The 17,091-nt window shown below is 37.8% G+C and overlaps 1 protein-coding gene across 1 annotated transcript in view; it reads left to right on the plus strand.

Moving 5' to 3' along the window:
- The window catches only part of LOC121452303 (galactocerebrosidase-like), a 49,488-nt gene that overhangs the window by 17,135 nt on the left and 15,262 nt on the right, over positions 1–17,091 (plus strand). The window contains exons 7-10 of the mRNA XM_041658365.1: positions 2,199–2,329; positions 9,495–9,650; positions 12,021–12,145; positions 14,238–14,365. Of these exons, the coding sequence (XP_041514299.1) occupies positions 2,199–2,329; positions 9,495–9,650; positions 12,021–12,145; positions 14,238–14,365 (540 nt within the window). The remainder of the gene's footprint in view (positions 1–2,198; positions 2,330–9,494; positions 9,651–12,020; positions 12,146–14,237; positions 14,366–17,091) is intronic.

Raw genomic sequence — 17,091 nt, forward strand, 5'->3', positions numbered from 1 at the left:
GAGTGAGGGCATATTTTAGCAACTTTGTCGTCAGCGAGGAGGTAGGGTATTGTTTTGAGAGCATCCATTGCAGCCACATTGCAGCTCCATCCAGAACATGCTTGTGTCAGTGCCAGGCTGCAGGCCTGACGTAGGGTGGTAAGCAGGTGATGTCAGTGCAGTAGCAGAGAGGTGGATTATTCTGGAGACAAGTGCAAGTGCCATGGTCTAGGAGCACAGGTTTAGGTTCCTTCAGATTTCATGTTCCACTATGGAAACAGTTTTATTATTATTATTATTATTTTTATTAAAGATTTCTGCCTCCTCCCCGCCACCGCCTCCCATTTCCCTCCCCCTCCCCTGATCAAGTCCTCCTCCCTAGTCAGCCCAAAGAACAATCAGGGTTCCCTGCCCTGTGGGAAGTCCAAGGACCACCCACCTCCATCCAGGTCTAGTAAGGTGAGCATCCAAACTGCCTAGGCTCCCCCAAAGCCAGTACGTGCAGTAGGATCAAAACCCATTGCCATTGTTCTTGAGTTCTCAGTAGTCCTCATTGTCCGCTATGTTCAGCGAGTCCGGTTTTATCCTATGATTTTTCAGACCTGGGGCAGCTGGCCTTGGTGAGTTCCCGATAGAACATCCCCATTGTGTGGAAACAGTTTTATAGCAGGGGAACAAAGAAAAACACACAACAAGACACTTGTCCTATGCATTGGTGGACACATTAAATAGGTGGTTACAACAAAGCAGAATGGTTAGCTGGAGGCTTCAGATGTGATCTGATGATACCCCGAGCCCCTTGGCTGGTAGAAACTAGGGTTCTACATCTGTTAAACAGTGCATCTCCTCAAGTGCTCTGTTAGTCATGGGACGGTAGGACCACAGAGGTGGGCAAGGAATAGTGATTTAAGGGGTTAAAGAATTGTAATTAGCTCAGGACCTGGCATGTCCCAGCCTCTCCCCATCACTGAAGCTGTGATACATTTACTGCTCTTTCTGGATCTTGTTCATAGAGGTGTGGGAGTGAGTTGGGTATGGGAGATGGAACAGTGGGCTTATTAGAAAACTGAAGCACAGGATTGTAAGTGGAAGGCTGTGAGTCAGAAAGATGCAGGGACGGATGCTGAAGGTGGTGCCCGCCTAGCATAGTAAGAATAGTGTTTGTTTCATTTCTAGGGATGTTAGAATTTTTGTTTTGTTTGTTTTGTCTTTTGTGTTTTGAGACAGGGTTTCTTTGTAGCTTTTGGTTCCTGTCCTGGAACTAGCTCTTGTAGACCAGGCTAGCCTCGAACTCACAGAGATTCTCTTGCCTCTGCCTCTTGAGTGCTGGGATTAAAGGTGTGCGCCACCACCGCCCGGCCGGAATGTTAGAATTATTAATATTTGGTTTCCATTTTCTTTTAAGTTAGTAATTTAATTATTGCTCTAAAATTCACTGGCATTGTTTTGAAGTCAGACTTCATTTAACTTTCTTCTGACCTTGGGGTTTTCCTACACTAATATCTCTGGATATAGAAGCATTTAATTTATATGTTTTTATAGCAGGGGATTTATTGGATTCTGTATTCCTTTGGAATTCCTATTGCAGCATTAAATAATGACAAATGAATATAGGGAGATGTTAAGTTCACATGACCTCAACGAATACATGGTCCTCATTGTGTGAGAAGATGGCTTCTGGAGAGAAGAGGACTTCGTTTTTAAGAATAAAATATATATGATACAAGTTTTTTATGTATCACTTATTTTAGGATTATGTTTGCTGTGCAGTTACATTCATGATTGACTCTGGTTCATGGTAGTTTGTGATCATGGTGTCTGAGAGTGATGGACAGATGTGGGTGTGTAAGCCTCTGGGCCTTCTTTACTCATCAACAGATAAAATGGATGTAGATTTTGGGAGGGATGGATCGCTTGATAAAGATAACATTTGAGATAGGATAAAATTCTGTACAGAGTGCTGTAATCATATCAGACAGAAACTGATTTGTAAATCAGAGCTTACAGATTACGTGCATTTAAAAATGTTTTCAATTGCACTGCATTTGAATATACACACATTTCCTGATTATTGTTTAGAAGTAAGTCCATAAAGACTAGACTAGGTTTTGACGGTCCTCAGAATGCAAAATGTTCCAAAGATTCTCTGGCTATTTTGGTCATAGTCTAACAACTAAAAGCTGGTTAACCTTTGCTGTGATCTATTTATGTCTCCAAAGGAATTAAGAAAAATGCTGGACTACCATGGTCTGCAGCGAGTGAAAATCATAGCAAGTGATAATCTCTGGGAGCCGATTTCTTCTTCCATGCTGTTTGACCGTGACCTCTGGAAGGCGGTTGATGTTATAGGGTAAGGTGCAGCTCCCTTAGATTACCAGCAGTTCATGGTTTCTTTATCTGGGTGTTGACTGTGCATTTCTTCTCACCTTCTCTACCCCTGTGATTACATTTCATTCAGTATTCACTCAATAAGACATTGATCTCTCACAGTTCATTCCTTTCTCTTTGAGATGTGTTTTGGGGCATTTTCTATGATAATGAAATGTATTGGTGACTTTTTCAATAAATGAGTTAATGTTTAGATGAATAAAACAGGGCTTTATTTAGATTAGAAGGTAGGTATGTAGTCTTGGATGTTACCAGGGCAATGTTGTGAACTTAGTGTCTTGCTCAGGCCTCCTATGATGTGACTCCGAGTTCATGCACGAACACTTTGTAAGTGGCTTGGTATACGCCCTGACTGTCTTTTCTTCTTGTACCCTTAGCATTTTGACTCTTAGATGTCTGACTCTTAATTATTCAATCTAATTTTATAATTTATAATCTATTTTATAATTTAATTTCTGCCATATAGCTCTCTGGGTCCTTACTGAACTGTGCTCAGAAGTTCAATTTTTTTAAAAAGTAAACGTGTGTTCTGTGTATTATGACAGTATATAAGCATTTAAAACTAGAGTCTGCATATGCATGGAATTTGATTTTTAATCTATTGTGACACAGCTTAATCTCTGATATACTTTGTTTCTAAAAGAAAAATTTTAGATTTTTTTTTTAGTGTTTTATTTTTATCTTTGATTTTCAGTGCTGGGGACCAAACCCAGGGCCTCATACATGCTAAGGCCATTGAGCTATACTTTACCATTGAGCTATATCCCCTTGCAAGAGTTTTCAATGTTTACAAAAGTAAGCAGAATAATAAATATGTATGTTCTGACCACTCGCTCAGCCTCAGAAAATAAGAACCCAGTGCCATTTTTCATTCCTGTGTCAATCCATTTCTTTTCCCATCTTCATCATGTTTTCTTTTTTTTTTTTTGAATTAGAAACATATGAAGTCTAATTTACTTATTTTCGGTTTGACCATTCTGACACCAAGTCAACAAGTCTCTCAGTGTTTTAAAGCAGAGTAAAAACATTTGAAAGGTACAAAGAGCATACAGCTCTTCAATGAGAAAATTAAATATGAGAGCACAGAACAGGATTCCCAGCAATCGAAAGACTATGACATCTCTGACGTCACTCCTTACGTGTGTGTCTGTGTGTGTCTGTGTGCATGCATGTGCACAGACACACACACATTTGTACACAGATATGTATAAATATGTAAAATAACATGTGCATATATAATGAATAAAATATGTTTTCAAAAAACAGTGTCTTATTTGGAGGCTATGTTTTTCTCATTGTCAAAAGGCAGCAGAAAAATATTACAAAACATATGACAATGTGATTAGCAACTTGTTATTTTTTTAAAATTAATTTCAAAAATGTTCATAAATTTATTAGAATCTTCTTTAAAAAAAACTAAATGAATGTTCCTTCATCATGTTTTCATCATGCCTTCCTAAAGATAGTCTTTCCCTTTTTGCCATAAATAATACCGCTATTATACCTACGCATGTAATTGTTTCTTGATATTATCAAATATGTATTTTTCTTATTTTGTAATTTTATTTGTATCTGCATCCATTTAAGATTCATCTATTGGTTGGTAATTAAGTCTCTTTCCATTGATTTATAATTCAGTTCCTTTAACTTCTTGCTTATTTTCTTCTTGTAACTTACTTAAGTGACTGGATAGTTTGTTTTGTAAAGTTTTCCTAGTCTATATTTTAACAATTTCATCCTTGTACTTTAACACACATGCCTATCCTGTTTTTCTGGAAAATTGATGAGAGTAAATTAGATATGGGATTTTTTTGTAAGAGAAAGTGTAATTGTAAATTTATATTAAACTTTTTTTTTTTTAAATGGAAGATTTTGCCTTAGAATCCACTTGAACAGCTCAGATCTGAAGGAGGAAAGACTGTTTTTCTTGAACGTGTTTGGCTGGCAAGGCTGTCGGGAGTGAAGGATAGTTTCTGTTGTACTTCATAAAGAAGTGTGGTGTTTCACTGCTCATTAGTCATATAGGTATTGTAGTGCAATTAGTCTTCCTCTGAGCGATAGCATTACTTCATAGTTTCTTTTGTTCTCATTAATTTAATGTTTTATTGATTGTGGTCATATAATGGTAAATGTATTTAAATGCTTTTTCTCAAAAATTGCTTTTTGACTTAGGATGTATTTGCTAACAGAAAACAGGTTGGTTGAGTATGTAAATTCACTGGTATAGTTTAAATGCTCTGTATACTAATTATATTGTTCACGTGATCTGTGTGGAGCTGCTATGTACATCTCTTCCTAGTTCAGTGCTGACTGTTTCGGTCTTACACGGTTGTTTGCATGGGAATTGGTGTCATGTTACTTGGCACATAGATAATGGATGTTTTATCTTTTTGTGTGTTGTAACTATTGTCGATAGAAAATATTATTCTGTAACTTATTCAGTATTTCTTGAACTGAATTCTTCATTGAGATTAAAAGAAACCCTGCTTTCAGTTTTTGTTACTTTAAATTTTTTTTTATTTTCAAAGTCATTTTATTTTAGATATATTTCTTGCATTGAATTAAATTTTGCTTTCTGATACTGCTCTGAAAAAGGTCTTCATATTTCTTTTCTTTTTAAATCTCTCTCTCTCTCTCTCTCTCTCTCTCTCTTTCTTTGTATGTGTGTGTGTGTGTGTGTGTGTGTGTGTATTTTCCCTTGGAGACCAGAAGAGGATCTTGAATCCTCTGGAGCTGGAGTTAGAGGAGTTTGTAAGTTGTCTGTTATGGGTGTTTGGGAACTGGATTTGCAGCAAGCTCTATTGACCACTGAACCATCTCTCCAGCCCACATTTACAATTTTTGGTGTAACTGATGTTTGTGTTTTACATGTGCAGATATTTTCTGTTATTTGATGATGTGTCCTGTGATTCTGGCAAGGCAAACTCTGCTGCTGTGGTGTTTGTCTTCTTGGTTCTTGCTTAAGGAGATGTCTTCCTACTTCGCAAGACTTGCTTTTGTTTCTGCAGGTCTCAGCCATTCTGATTCATAGCTTGCTACTGGTTGTTTCAGATGGGGATCATTTTATCTCCAAGGAAACATTTGGCAACGTCTGGGAGTGTTTGTAAATATCTTAGATAAAGACCTGTTGTTAGCATCTAATGGGTAGATGCCGGAAGTGTTTGCAGAAATTCCAGGGTACACAGCTCAGCTCTCCCATGTTTATAACCAGCCCACGATTTTGGTTGTGCTGAAATTGAGGAACTGCTCTATGTTCCTGTGCTCTTCCCTATTTTCTTTTGGTTTTGTTATTGTTTGTTTTTTCAAGCAGAGGTGATGAGGATCAAACTGCATCTGGGATTGTTATTTTCCATGCTAGGTGAGCTAATGAATTACCGCAGAGTGTGCATACATATGGGCCTATCACCCAGGAAACTGTAAAGGACCCAGGCAGGTTGGAAACCTTTCTGTGCATTTGCCTCAAATTGTAGCTATTATCCTGACCTCTAACAGCAAAGAACAGAAAATTTCATTGCCATGCCATTTCATAGAGGAGCATAGCTTTCCCCTCAGTTGAACACTTAGAAATTGATCAGTAAGGAAAATAAATAAAGCAGTTCTCATCTTTTTAACTTAAAAGCTTTACCAGCAAAAAAAAAATCATGGAAAAAGTAGTTCTGTCTTTAGTATTTGTACATCAGTTAGACATGAATGTCTTTAGAAAAACCAGGGAAGTATATTTCTCTTCAATGCTTCTCTGAACTTTGTATGAACTTTGAACTGCTAACCTTTCAGATCACTTCTATATTTTTTTAATAACTTATAAAATTATGCACACCTTTAATCCTAGTATTCAGAAGGCAGAAGCAGGCCGGTCTCAAGGTTTCAACAAGCTATTTGTATAATTGCATTGTTGACCACGTAGGATGTTATTATCGGTTGCTCATTACAGATTCCAGGTAAGAAGGAAAGATATTTAATGTGGGTTTTTTTTTTTCTGTTGTTTTCTCTGGCCAGGGCTGATGTTAAATCATCCTTGTGACTTCTGTCTAAGAGATGTGATTGCAGGCTTGCGTCATCGTACCTACCTAATATGATTTCATGACAATAGTTTATGCTCTAGAAAGCCTTCCCTAGGTCAGAATGGCCTAGAACGCTTACTCGACTGAGCAATTTTGTGGTGTTAAATCCTTCCTCATGGTTATTTGTATTGTTTCTAGGTTTTGGTCTTCTGAGATATTCATTCCTTCCAGGACGGTTCTGCTGGGCCTGTTCTCCTAAGGTTTCTGGGTACTTTCCCTCGCTGTAAACACGGCCCCTGATTTAGTCTGCCATTCCTGAAGGGGTTGTTTGTTACTTGTTGTTGAACTCGCTAAGGCCTTAGGCTTGCCTTGTCTGATATACTAGCCACCAGTCAGTCACGGGTGTCTGTGGATCACCGGGAATCTGACTGATCTACTTTAGGCGTGTCAGAAGTGGGAGGCAGACTTGTCATTGGAGGCTGTGCTTTCATTTCCCAGCCACCCAGTCCCAGGGAATCACACAGAAACTTTTATTAATTACAAATTGTTTAGCCTATTTGTAATTGTTCAGGGCTATTAACTAGCTCTTACAACTTAAATCAACCCATTTCTAGTCTATATTTTGCCGTGAGGCTTGTGGCTTGTTAACTCACATCTTGCTTCCCTGGCAGCTGCTCTCATCTCCCCTGACTCCACCTTCTTCCTCTATCTCTGCTTGGATTTCCCACCTAGCTATATTCTATCCTGCCATAGGCCAAAACATCTTCTTTACTAACCAATTGTAATAAAACATATTCAAAGCATACAGAGGGGTATAGCACATCCTAGACTAGGTTTTGAAAATTAATCAAAATCAAAAAACATCTTTTATAATTTTTGTATTGATTACATGTTAAATGATGATTTGGTATGCCAAATTAAATTAAATAATTCAAAAGATATAAACAAAGCTCAAAGATAAATATATGAGGTATATTTAAGATAAGAGAAATATTCAGATCTATACAGCTCCAAAAAACCTTAAGAGAAATATAGTTCAGATAGATTATAAAATTGTAAAATGTAGAAATAGTTTGGAAGATGTGTACCATTATAAAGACAGAGTTAAATTTACTCCTATTATGATCCTCTAAAGATCAATGATAGTGTAGCAAATGTCCTAGGATTTTCCTCCTTTAAAAAACACAGATATAAGTATATGTTCATTGTCTGCATCAGACAAGCCGGGTATGGTGGCTCATGCCAGTGGGACCTGGTCACAGAAAACAACAAGTATAGCAGACATACATGTTCCAGATTGCCAATTAGAAATATCCTAATTTTTTATATATTGACAATTTGTATTTACTGAAGTGCCAAAACCGAACACAGTGATCACAGTATAAAGTGAGGGGATATAGAAATGAGATGTAAGAATATGTTAGACTATGTTAGAATTATAGGTTTGCAGTCATTAGTAGTTTGAAGATTAGCAGTTTGATTTTTTAAGTTTGGCCTAATAAGGTAAGTACATAATTTCTTAGACCCAGAGGGAGCTGAGATGCTCTTGGATGTTCGCCAGGTTGACCTGCAGCTTGACTCAGCTGTGCTGAGCCGCTCAACATGGTCCTATTGGAACTTCACTTCTCTCCAGCGTCTCTGTTGGTGCCCTGTTATATGCCAGTCAGTTCTTCCTGCCATTCATGCTATGCCTCAACTCACCTTTACTGATCCAAATGATTCCCAAGCAGGGCTTTCTGCTAAAATGACCTGGCCTAAGATGATATTGATTAAAAGGTCTTTAAAGTCATTCTTTTGGTGGTGTACTACCCAAGAAAGTACGAGGATTAGAATTGTTGCATATTAAATCTCCATTATTCTGCTTTGTATTTATCCTGCTTGTTTGTGAATAATCAGCCTGGGAAGTTTGTACTCTTACTCTGAAGTTTAGCAAATATGCTCTTTTTACTGTATCACCTATCAATCTAGTTTCTAATTTACATTTAATATCTTAGTCATATTGATTCATTTAATCGGTAGTGTCTACAGTTGTCATGAGAACAGTATTTTATCCTTGCAACAATTGGTGTATATTTATACTTTACCAGACCGAGTCTGTTCCCATGCTAGAATGAAAGGGCCTGGTCTTCTGGGACAGATTCTCAGTTGCTGCACTTTTGATGTCTTACCTAGGCATTTCTTTGTCGTTGGAATCTGTCCTCTGTCTTGTAGGCTGTGTAGCGGCATTTGTGGATTCTGCTTACTAAATTCAGCTGTTAAACCTTTCCTGTTTCAGCAGGGACAGTTGACAAAGTGTCCCACTATTGCTGCCTAGGCCCCTTCAGGACTGAAATCCCCATGGCTGAAGATAACTACCGCTCTGAGACAGTAACTTAATTTTCTCAGCGTAGTTCATTCTTTTCACACAAGAATTAGTGATGCACTATTATCGGTGCAGCTTTTGTGGCTTTGTTTCAGAGCTTTACCTTGGAGTAAGTGCCAAGATTTCTCTCTCCAAAGGACAGGAATATGGGAGAGGTTGCTTCTTCTTTGGTTGGGCACCTCAAGTTGGGCAGTGGTGGCACACACCTTTAATCCCAGCACTCGGGAGGCAGAGGCAGGTATATCTCTGTGAGTTCGAGGCCAGCCTGGTCTACAAGAGCTAGTTCCAGGACAGGCTCCAAAGCTACACAGAGGCCCTGTCTCAAAAAACCAAGAAAAAAAAAAGACTCACCTTGCTTGACCTTTTCCTGGGTGTTTTCCTCCTGTCCAAAGCTCCCCAGCTTCCCCTGGAAAGGGCAAATCTTTCTTTGTTCTTCACTTGTAGTGGTCCAGATTGTGGCCACTTTAACCTTCGTCAGTCAACTTACTTCCATCTGTTTAAGGTTTTGTGAATATTGTCATTTCATTCTGTGCATGGCTGAAGGTTCTGCCTTTCTGTCTACCTGCTGTCATTTGGAGAGTGCCCACAATGGGAGAGTGGGAAGTGGTTGCCTCCTTCCCATCCTCCATCTTTCTTCTGGAAGCTGCTTGACCGAATTAAAATAGCAGACTTTGGCAAAGACGTGTATTCCAGCTCACTCATCTCCCGTATGGAAGTGGTACCTCTGACCGCTCCCCACTGCTACCCTTGGTTTTCTCTTCTAGAGCTCATTATCCTGGAACCCGGACAGTGTGGAACGCAAGGATGACAGGGAAGAAGCTTTGGTCGTCGGAAGATTTTAGCACCTTCAACAATGATGTTGGTGCAGGCTGTTGGGGTCGCATATTGAATCAGAACTATATCAATGGCAATATGACCTCGTAAGTTATTTGTAGTCTTTTATTATATTGTATTTATTATTATAATGTATTTTACAAAATACAATAAGTAGAAAAGTATAATGGGCCGCTGTAATTTCATGCTCTAGATTCAGTGGTTTTTAACATATGCTTTATTGACTTAATCTACATATGCCTAATATTTGTCTAATTTATGCCTTCTTTTCTGCATGAATTTGATGATTTATGTTTGAGAAGAGTCTATATTAAGTAATGTTTTCATTGAGGTACAGTCTACTCAGGCAGAGCAATGATCTTTGATAATTTGCATATATTTTCAATTACTTTGTGTCATTTCATACCTTCATATTTTAGTGTGTATCTCCAGAGCATTCGGATATTTTCTCACATTATTATATTATTTTCATAAATATGAGCATAGGAAATATTTCTAATTCTTAGTCTTTATTCATATTTTTAAAATGTCATTTGTAACTTTTATTTATTTTAAAGAAGATATAGCACAGGTCTGTGCATTCCATTTAGCAGTTTTGGTCCCTGCCTCTTTTAATGTGAAATTATTGACTCATCTTCTTTTCATAGCTACCTTTAAAACAAACAAACAAACAAACAAGAAACCAAGGTAGTAGCCTTTTGTTGGTACCCACATTCATTTTGAGTGGCTGAGTCCTTATGGGATCTCTTAACTTTAATTCTATACAAAACCAAGTTTGTAAAGACAACACAATCACTTTTATCCTTAAAGGAACATTTCCTAAATGATTTGATGACAGCTAAGGAGTAATTAGATGCCAGTTAGCCTTATAAGATAATTGTAAGTCTAATAAAAGCAAGCCAATATGCATACTTTTGTGGTTGCTTGTTCGGTATTAGGGTGATGCATCTTCTTTGCAGACACTGAGAAAATGAAGATGAGTAACAAGTGAGACAAAGCTGCCTTTAATGTTGCCATCTTGAAATAATGGTCCTTAAAACATCCCCTTATTTTTATAGACTTTTAATTAATATATTGACACCTTGGTATATGGTCTGTTGAGCAAGCCGCTTCTTACTTAACAGGGTATTGTGACGTTTTTCTCGTGTTAAGTATATTTTTACATCTCGTGCTTTTTGTTTTGTTTTTGAGACAGGGCCTTCCTATGTTGCTTAGGCTGGCCTTGAACTCTCTATACTCTCGCTCAATCTCCTGAGTGCTGAAGTTATGGGCATACACCACCACTTCCAGATACTTATCATACATCCATATACTCTGTCACATAAACAAGTATTTCCTAACTATGCCCTGTCTTAAGACATCATGCAGTTCCTAAGCAGCTGCTCACTTCTAAGGTGCTTGTACATCTGGTCAGTACTTAGGGCAGTTCTGTTGATGCCCAAGATTGGGAAACACTTAGAACAAAATAGAGGATGCCAGCCATGTGTGACCCAGATCATGAGAACTCTTATGATGTTCTCCACTGATAGTGTGTGTGTGTTTTATTAGCATTATTATTTTTGCTTTATATTGAGGGAATGAGAAGGTTTAGATTTTCTAAGCATGCCAGAATAGCTTTGTGTCTTGGGAGAGCACTTGGTCAGGGAAGTGGAATTCTTAGGTGGGTGCTGTTAATATATCAGCTGTAAGGAACCTATAATGTTTTGTGCTTGAATTTTCTGAGAGCTGTAGGACTGTACTGCTGGAGCTGGTATGTGCTGTAAAGTGTTAGTGTCTCTCACCTGAAAGAAAGGGCCCCAAATAGGCCAGCAGGCTATCTGAGTTGGTACTTTAGCACTTTAGCGGAAGGAGGAAGAATAGAGGCAGGGGTTGTGTCAATACAGTTAATCCTCCCAGCCACCTGGTGATTCAGGTGTAATCATCATCTTCAGTCCACAGGGGAGGGAACAGCGGTCAGCAGAGGTGAGGCTGTGGAGTCCTGATTTGAACCCAGTCTAGGAGTCCTTGTTTTCAAACTGCAGCAGCTCCAAGTCAAGTTGGTGGCAATCACATTATGAAGGTGGGGGCCTAGGAAGGCTGTCCATGAAGAGCAGTTATAGATAAGCTCTTACTTGTACTGATTTTGCATTTTGACATGTCAGGTTAGCCTGAATTCTTGCATATAAATGTGTGAATGTAAATGTGTATGCATGTGTTTTACATGAATACATATGTGTGTTTTCAAGAATATATACATGTGTGTGTTACTTTTAATTCTCTGATTCACTGTTAAAATGCTCGGCTGTGCACTGCGCTGAATTTTTAAAGATGAGAGTGAACTGAGACATATATTTTGTTTGGGGTATTTAAAAGTTTATGTTCACTTACATATCATTCTGAGATTTTTACTCCAGTTGTTTAAATATTTATATTACATAGTACTTTGGTGTTTCTTCTTTTTCAACTTAATGTTTTAGCACAATTGCTTGGAATTTGGTGGCTAGTTACTATGAGGAATTGCCTTATGGGCGAAGTGGATTGATGACAGCCCAAGAGCCATGGAGTGGGCATTATGTGGTAGAAGCTCCTATTTGGATATCAGGTATGAATGTCTAGATTCCATCTCTCTCTCTCTCCACAGAAAGCACCGAAGGAGGTTATCAAACTGTCCATGCTTCAAGTGTTTGACTCTTTTAAGGGAGTTATGCCAGTGTTTCATAATACTATTTTGGGTAACCTGACTGTTTTCTGTATTTTATACTTGGCTATTCTAAGATCAGGCCCTTATAAAGGGAGAATAAAGAGGGGACAGATAGCACCATAGGGAAAGGGGATGCCCAGTGATGGAGACAGAGGTAATCATGTAACTTTATGATCCCAAATCATCATTATAACTGATGGAATGAATATAGTTAGAAATATCCAGCTAAGCTCAGCATGTCTAGGAGTTTTGGGGTTATTCTTTATATCAGTTCCATTTTATTGATTGCACTAATGTGAGTGAATATAATATATTAATTTTGATACTAATAAAATTATAATCATTAATCAAAAGAAATAAACATGTTATGTAAAATAATATGACTTTACAGTGGTCCCTAAATCTACTCAGTGTTTGAAGATATACAACTGTAGGTAGAGTTTTCTCATCCCAGCAGCCACTTCTTCCCAAATAACCACAAGATAGTCTTATTATTAATTACAAATGCTCGGCCGATAGCTCAGGCTTTTTACTAGCTATCTCTTACATTTTAAGTTAATCCACATTTTTTTTTTAAAATCTACCCTCTGCTATGTGGTTCATGGCTTGTTATCTCATTTTTTTTAATATTCCCTGCCTCCTCTGTTGGCATCTCCTCTGGCTCCATCCTTCTTCATTCCAGCATCCTTAGTTTGGTTGTCCTACCCATACTTTCTGCCAGTCAGCTTTTTATTAAACCAATTCAAGTGACAAATATTTACAATATAGCAAAGGATCATTCTATAGCAATGAGTTTTAGAAAAGATAAAATTATGACTCTCATATAGATTAAAAAATGGTCATACACTGAAGATTTTATGTTTCTCACATGAAAGGAAGAAACCAGGTAAATGCTAGAACGAGCTTAGAGGAAAAGTCATCAAGGCAAAGCAACTTGAGATTAATTATAGATGTAGACAAGATTAGTTTCTCACAACTGGGAGGAAATCAATTAAAATATCTTCTAGACATGACATAGTTTTCATGGCTCAAAGACAGGGCTGTCAGATCTACGTACTTCCAGTGAAATCCAGGTCTTCTTCAGTATCAGTCACATTCAAAGGAACATAACCATATTAATAGCTAATAACCTCATAAATAAGATAAATAACAATAGTGAAAAATTTTAATTTTAGTAAAATATTTAACATTTATATTTATTGTGTGTCAAAATTATACCATAGTCTTTAAAAACCCAATTTCTTCCAAAGAAAGATAATTCTAATTCAACTTGCTTTAATTTAAATCCACATTTTGAAAATTTTCTTTTTTTGTGTGTTATTCTCTGATTGTAATCATGGCATTAGTTTAAATTCCTTAAATAGCTCTTCAAAATAGTGGAAAAATTAAGCAAGACTTCTATGTGTTGGTTGGATAGCCTCTTAGTTGTTGGCATTGTTTCACTTAATTAGGTGAAGTAACCCTCTTCTAAATTTCTGACTTTGGGGCATTGGTAGGAACATGGAATACTACTTAGTTTATTTTCAGGACCAGATTCAGAGGTGACAGTACTTAGGAACAAATCTGTTTAAGACCAAATTATAAAATAGTTCTGAGATACATTTATTAACTTTTTAAAAGTTCCTTTTAAAAAATTCTTTTAATTCTTCCCTGCTCTGTTAGAGTGGAACAAGTACTGATGACCACGGCTTGGCAAGATTAACTTAGTTGTGTACTTTGAGAATGGGAATGCACAACCACTGTTCTTGAATTTCCAGGTTGATTTAATCTCATCGGTCCTCCAGAAAGCCCTCCTGCCTTTACACTTTTCTGCTGAAGTATTTAAAAAATGGAAGCATGAAAAAAAAAAAAAAAAAAAAAAATGGAAGCATGAAGTCAGGAGATAATTTCTTATAATAGAACATAGCTGGTTAGAATCAGTCAGTTCTTTCTAGCCGCTAGACTGTTTTCTTTTATAGTTGTCTCATTCACGTCTTCTTCTCTTTCTCTGTAGCTCATACAACTCAGTTTACTCAACCAGGCTGGTATTACCTGAAGACAGTTGGCCATCTAGAGAAGGGAGGAAGCTATGTAGCTCTGACTGATGGCTTGGGGAACCTCACCATCATCATTGAAACCATGGTAATGTTTTGTTGTTGGTCCACAACTAGTGGGCGCCTATTACTTCACCAGAAACTTGGTCTTCAGAGACGAGAAGGGCATTATGTTCTCCTGGGCATAGAGGGCACTTCTCTAAGAGTCTTATGACTGCTTCCCTTGGAGAAAGGTGGGGGAAAGGGTCTGATGGGTACCTTGCTCCTCATGTTGTTTCTAAGACTTCTTTATCCTTAAAGATATATTGGGATAGCTAGCCTTTATCCTCACAATGGCTTCTTAACACTCCTATGGAAGGTTTCCTGGGACCATGTGCGTCAATCCCTTTGGGGGTGTAGCTAGGAGCGGGCCTGGCCTGCCAAGTTAAATAGTAACTTTAATGGGGCAAAGATTGCCACTTGCCTGTGCCATTTCTCCTTGCTACCAGCAGTTCCTAAGGCTTCCAGTATCACCACGTCCTCTCTAGTAATTATTGTCCTTATCTTTGTATGACGATTCTATAGGCTATGAGGTGGTGTCATTGTAATTTGATTTACCTTTTCCTCATGACTGATGGTCCTGGCTGTATATTCATATGCTCTCTGGCTAGCTGTATGTCCTCACTAGAGAAATGTCTATTAAAATCTACACTGTCCATTTAAGTTAAGAGGATTTTTATTTTTCATCTTGAATTGTAAGAGTTCTTCATATAATCTATCTAACACCCCTCAGAAGACACATGTGGCTTCTGTGTATTTGCTCCCATCCTTATAGCATACGCAGGGTAGACCAGGCTAATCTCAGAGTCATAATCCTGCTGTGTCAATATCCCAAATGCTGTCGTCGCTAGGCCCAACCTGTCTCTCTCTTTCTAATGGCATTCTCTGAAGTAAAAATGTTCTAAACTTGTGTATTTTTTTGGTAAGATTGCCATTATTTTAAGTCTTACATTTAGGTTTCTGATCCTGTTATTTCTTGAGGTGCTTAGCATTTGTTCAGCTTCTTCCTCTGTGTGTGTGTGTGTGTGTGTGTGTGTGTGTGTGGTATGTATGCGTGTGCACGCACGCCTAGTTAGTCTTCCACCATGTCTTGAACAGTCTATTTTTCCACTTGAATTATTTTGCATACATGCTGAAAAGCAATTTTTAACAAAATTTGTTTTTTTTTTCCATACTTGTGCTGTATTGGTTACCATTGCATCTTAATCCCTATACTTCTGAGTGAGGGTTTGATGGGCGAGTTTAGCTTTGATCAATTTCAAGGTTGGTTATTTTGGGTACTTTGAATTTCAGCATGAGTTTTAGGACTAGCTCATTAGTTATTGCAAGCAGACAGCCTACGACTGATATTTTACTTACTCGGTATATGAATATGGAGAAGCATTTGCATTCTACCCTGCCACTCCACACATGTGGGGGTCTTTCTGTGCTTATGCCTTACTTAATTTCTCTATGATATGTTGTCTTTTTCATTGTGGAATTCATATTTCTTTTTATTAATTTAGTAAACTTATCTATTAAAATTTTAAATTTTTATTGATTTGTTTCTTATTAATATTGCTGGGTGTTTTATTCTTCCAGATCCTACTATAAATAGGTTGTCTCAATTTTATTTTCAGAGTGTTCATTTCTCAAGTGTAGAAATGCAATTGATTCTTATGTATTGATCTTGTCCTCACAACCAGTTCTTTCTGTGGATTACTAGAGGATTTTGTTTAAATGAGCACACCAAGTAAGTAAGATTCTTTTAGTCCTCCCATTATCATTCTAGAAACTTTGTGTTTCCTTTGCTTGCCCAGTTGTCCTGCCCTGCCGCTGATCTAGAAAGAAATATCACTGTAGAGTGTGCTTTTAGCTGCTGGTGTTGCGTCAGTGTGTAGAACTTCAGGTTGAGGATCTTGCCTTTTGTAGGCAGCGCGTTGAATCCTTTTAGTCAGAGTTCTGGTTTCCCCGCATGCATGCTTGTGCTGCTTTTGCCCGTTATGCACTCTGATCATGGGCTAGATTATCCTGAGTGACTTCTGTGTGTGAAACCACCCATGTGTGCCCGAGATTATCATCCTGACGTCATTCAGTATCCTCTGTATTCTGTATTGGATTCAACTTCCTAGATCCCCTAGGATTTCCTCTCCTCGTGATGCCTTGTTGGGTCTGGTAGGAGAATAGTTACTAACACCATGGAGTGATTTGGGAATGTTTCTAGAGAATTTCTTAAGATCTGGTGCTCTTCAAATGTTTGACAGAATTCATATATGATAGCATCTGGCTCCAGGATTTTTCTTCATGAGTTTAAGGATCTTTTCACTCATTGTAGGTCTGTTCAGATGGTATGTTTTCAGAAGCGTTGGGATTTTCTGTTTTTCTGTCTTTTATGTCTTTCAGATCTGTGTTGTTTAACACAGAGGTCTATGTTCAGTTCCTTTTCTACTCAGATACAGCTGGTAGGAATGTTCCTAATGTTCCTCTTTTGGTCCCAACCTTAGTCACTCAAGTCACGTCTCTTTCTTCTTGGTTGGTCTTCTAAAGGTTTATTTATCTTTCCGAGGGAATAATATTATTTTTATTTGTTTTCTGTGTTGCAGTATTTCACACCAGTATTTATTGTCTTTATTTCCCCCCTATGGATTTGCTTTGTTCTTCTGAAAACTGTTCAGCTTCTTGAAATAGAAGTCAAGGTTATTCCTTTGAACCTCAAATATATAAACATGAATCGGCTTCACTTCTTCTGTAGGCGGTGCTTTAGTGTACTTCATCCCTTTTCTGTTTCGTTTTAAC

This window comes from Microtus oregoni, unplaced genomic scaffold (assembly GCF_018167655.1).
Source record: "Microtus oregoni isolate MIOR12 unplaced genomic scaffold, Mior012 000009F_ref0000495, whole genome shotgun sequence".
Classification (NCBI taxonomy): Eukaryota; Metazoa; Chordata; class Mammalia; order Rodentia; family Cricetidae; genus Microtus; species Microtus oregoni.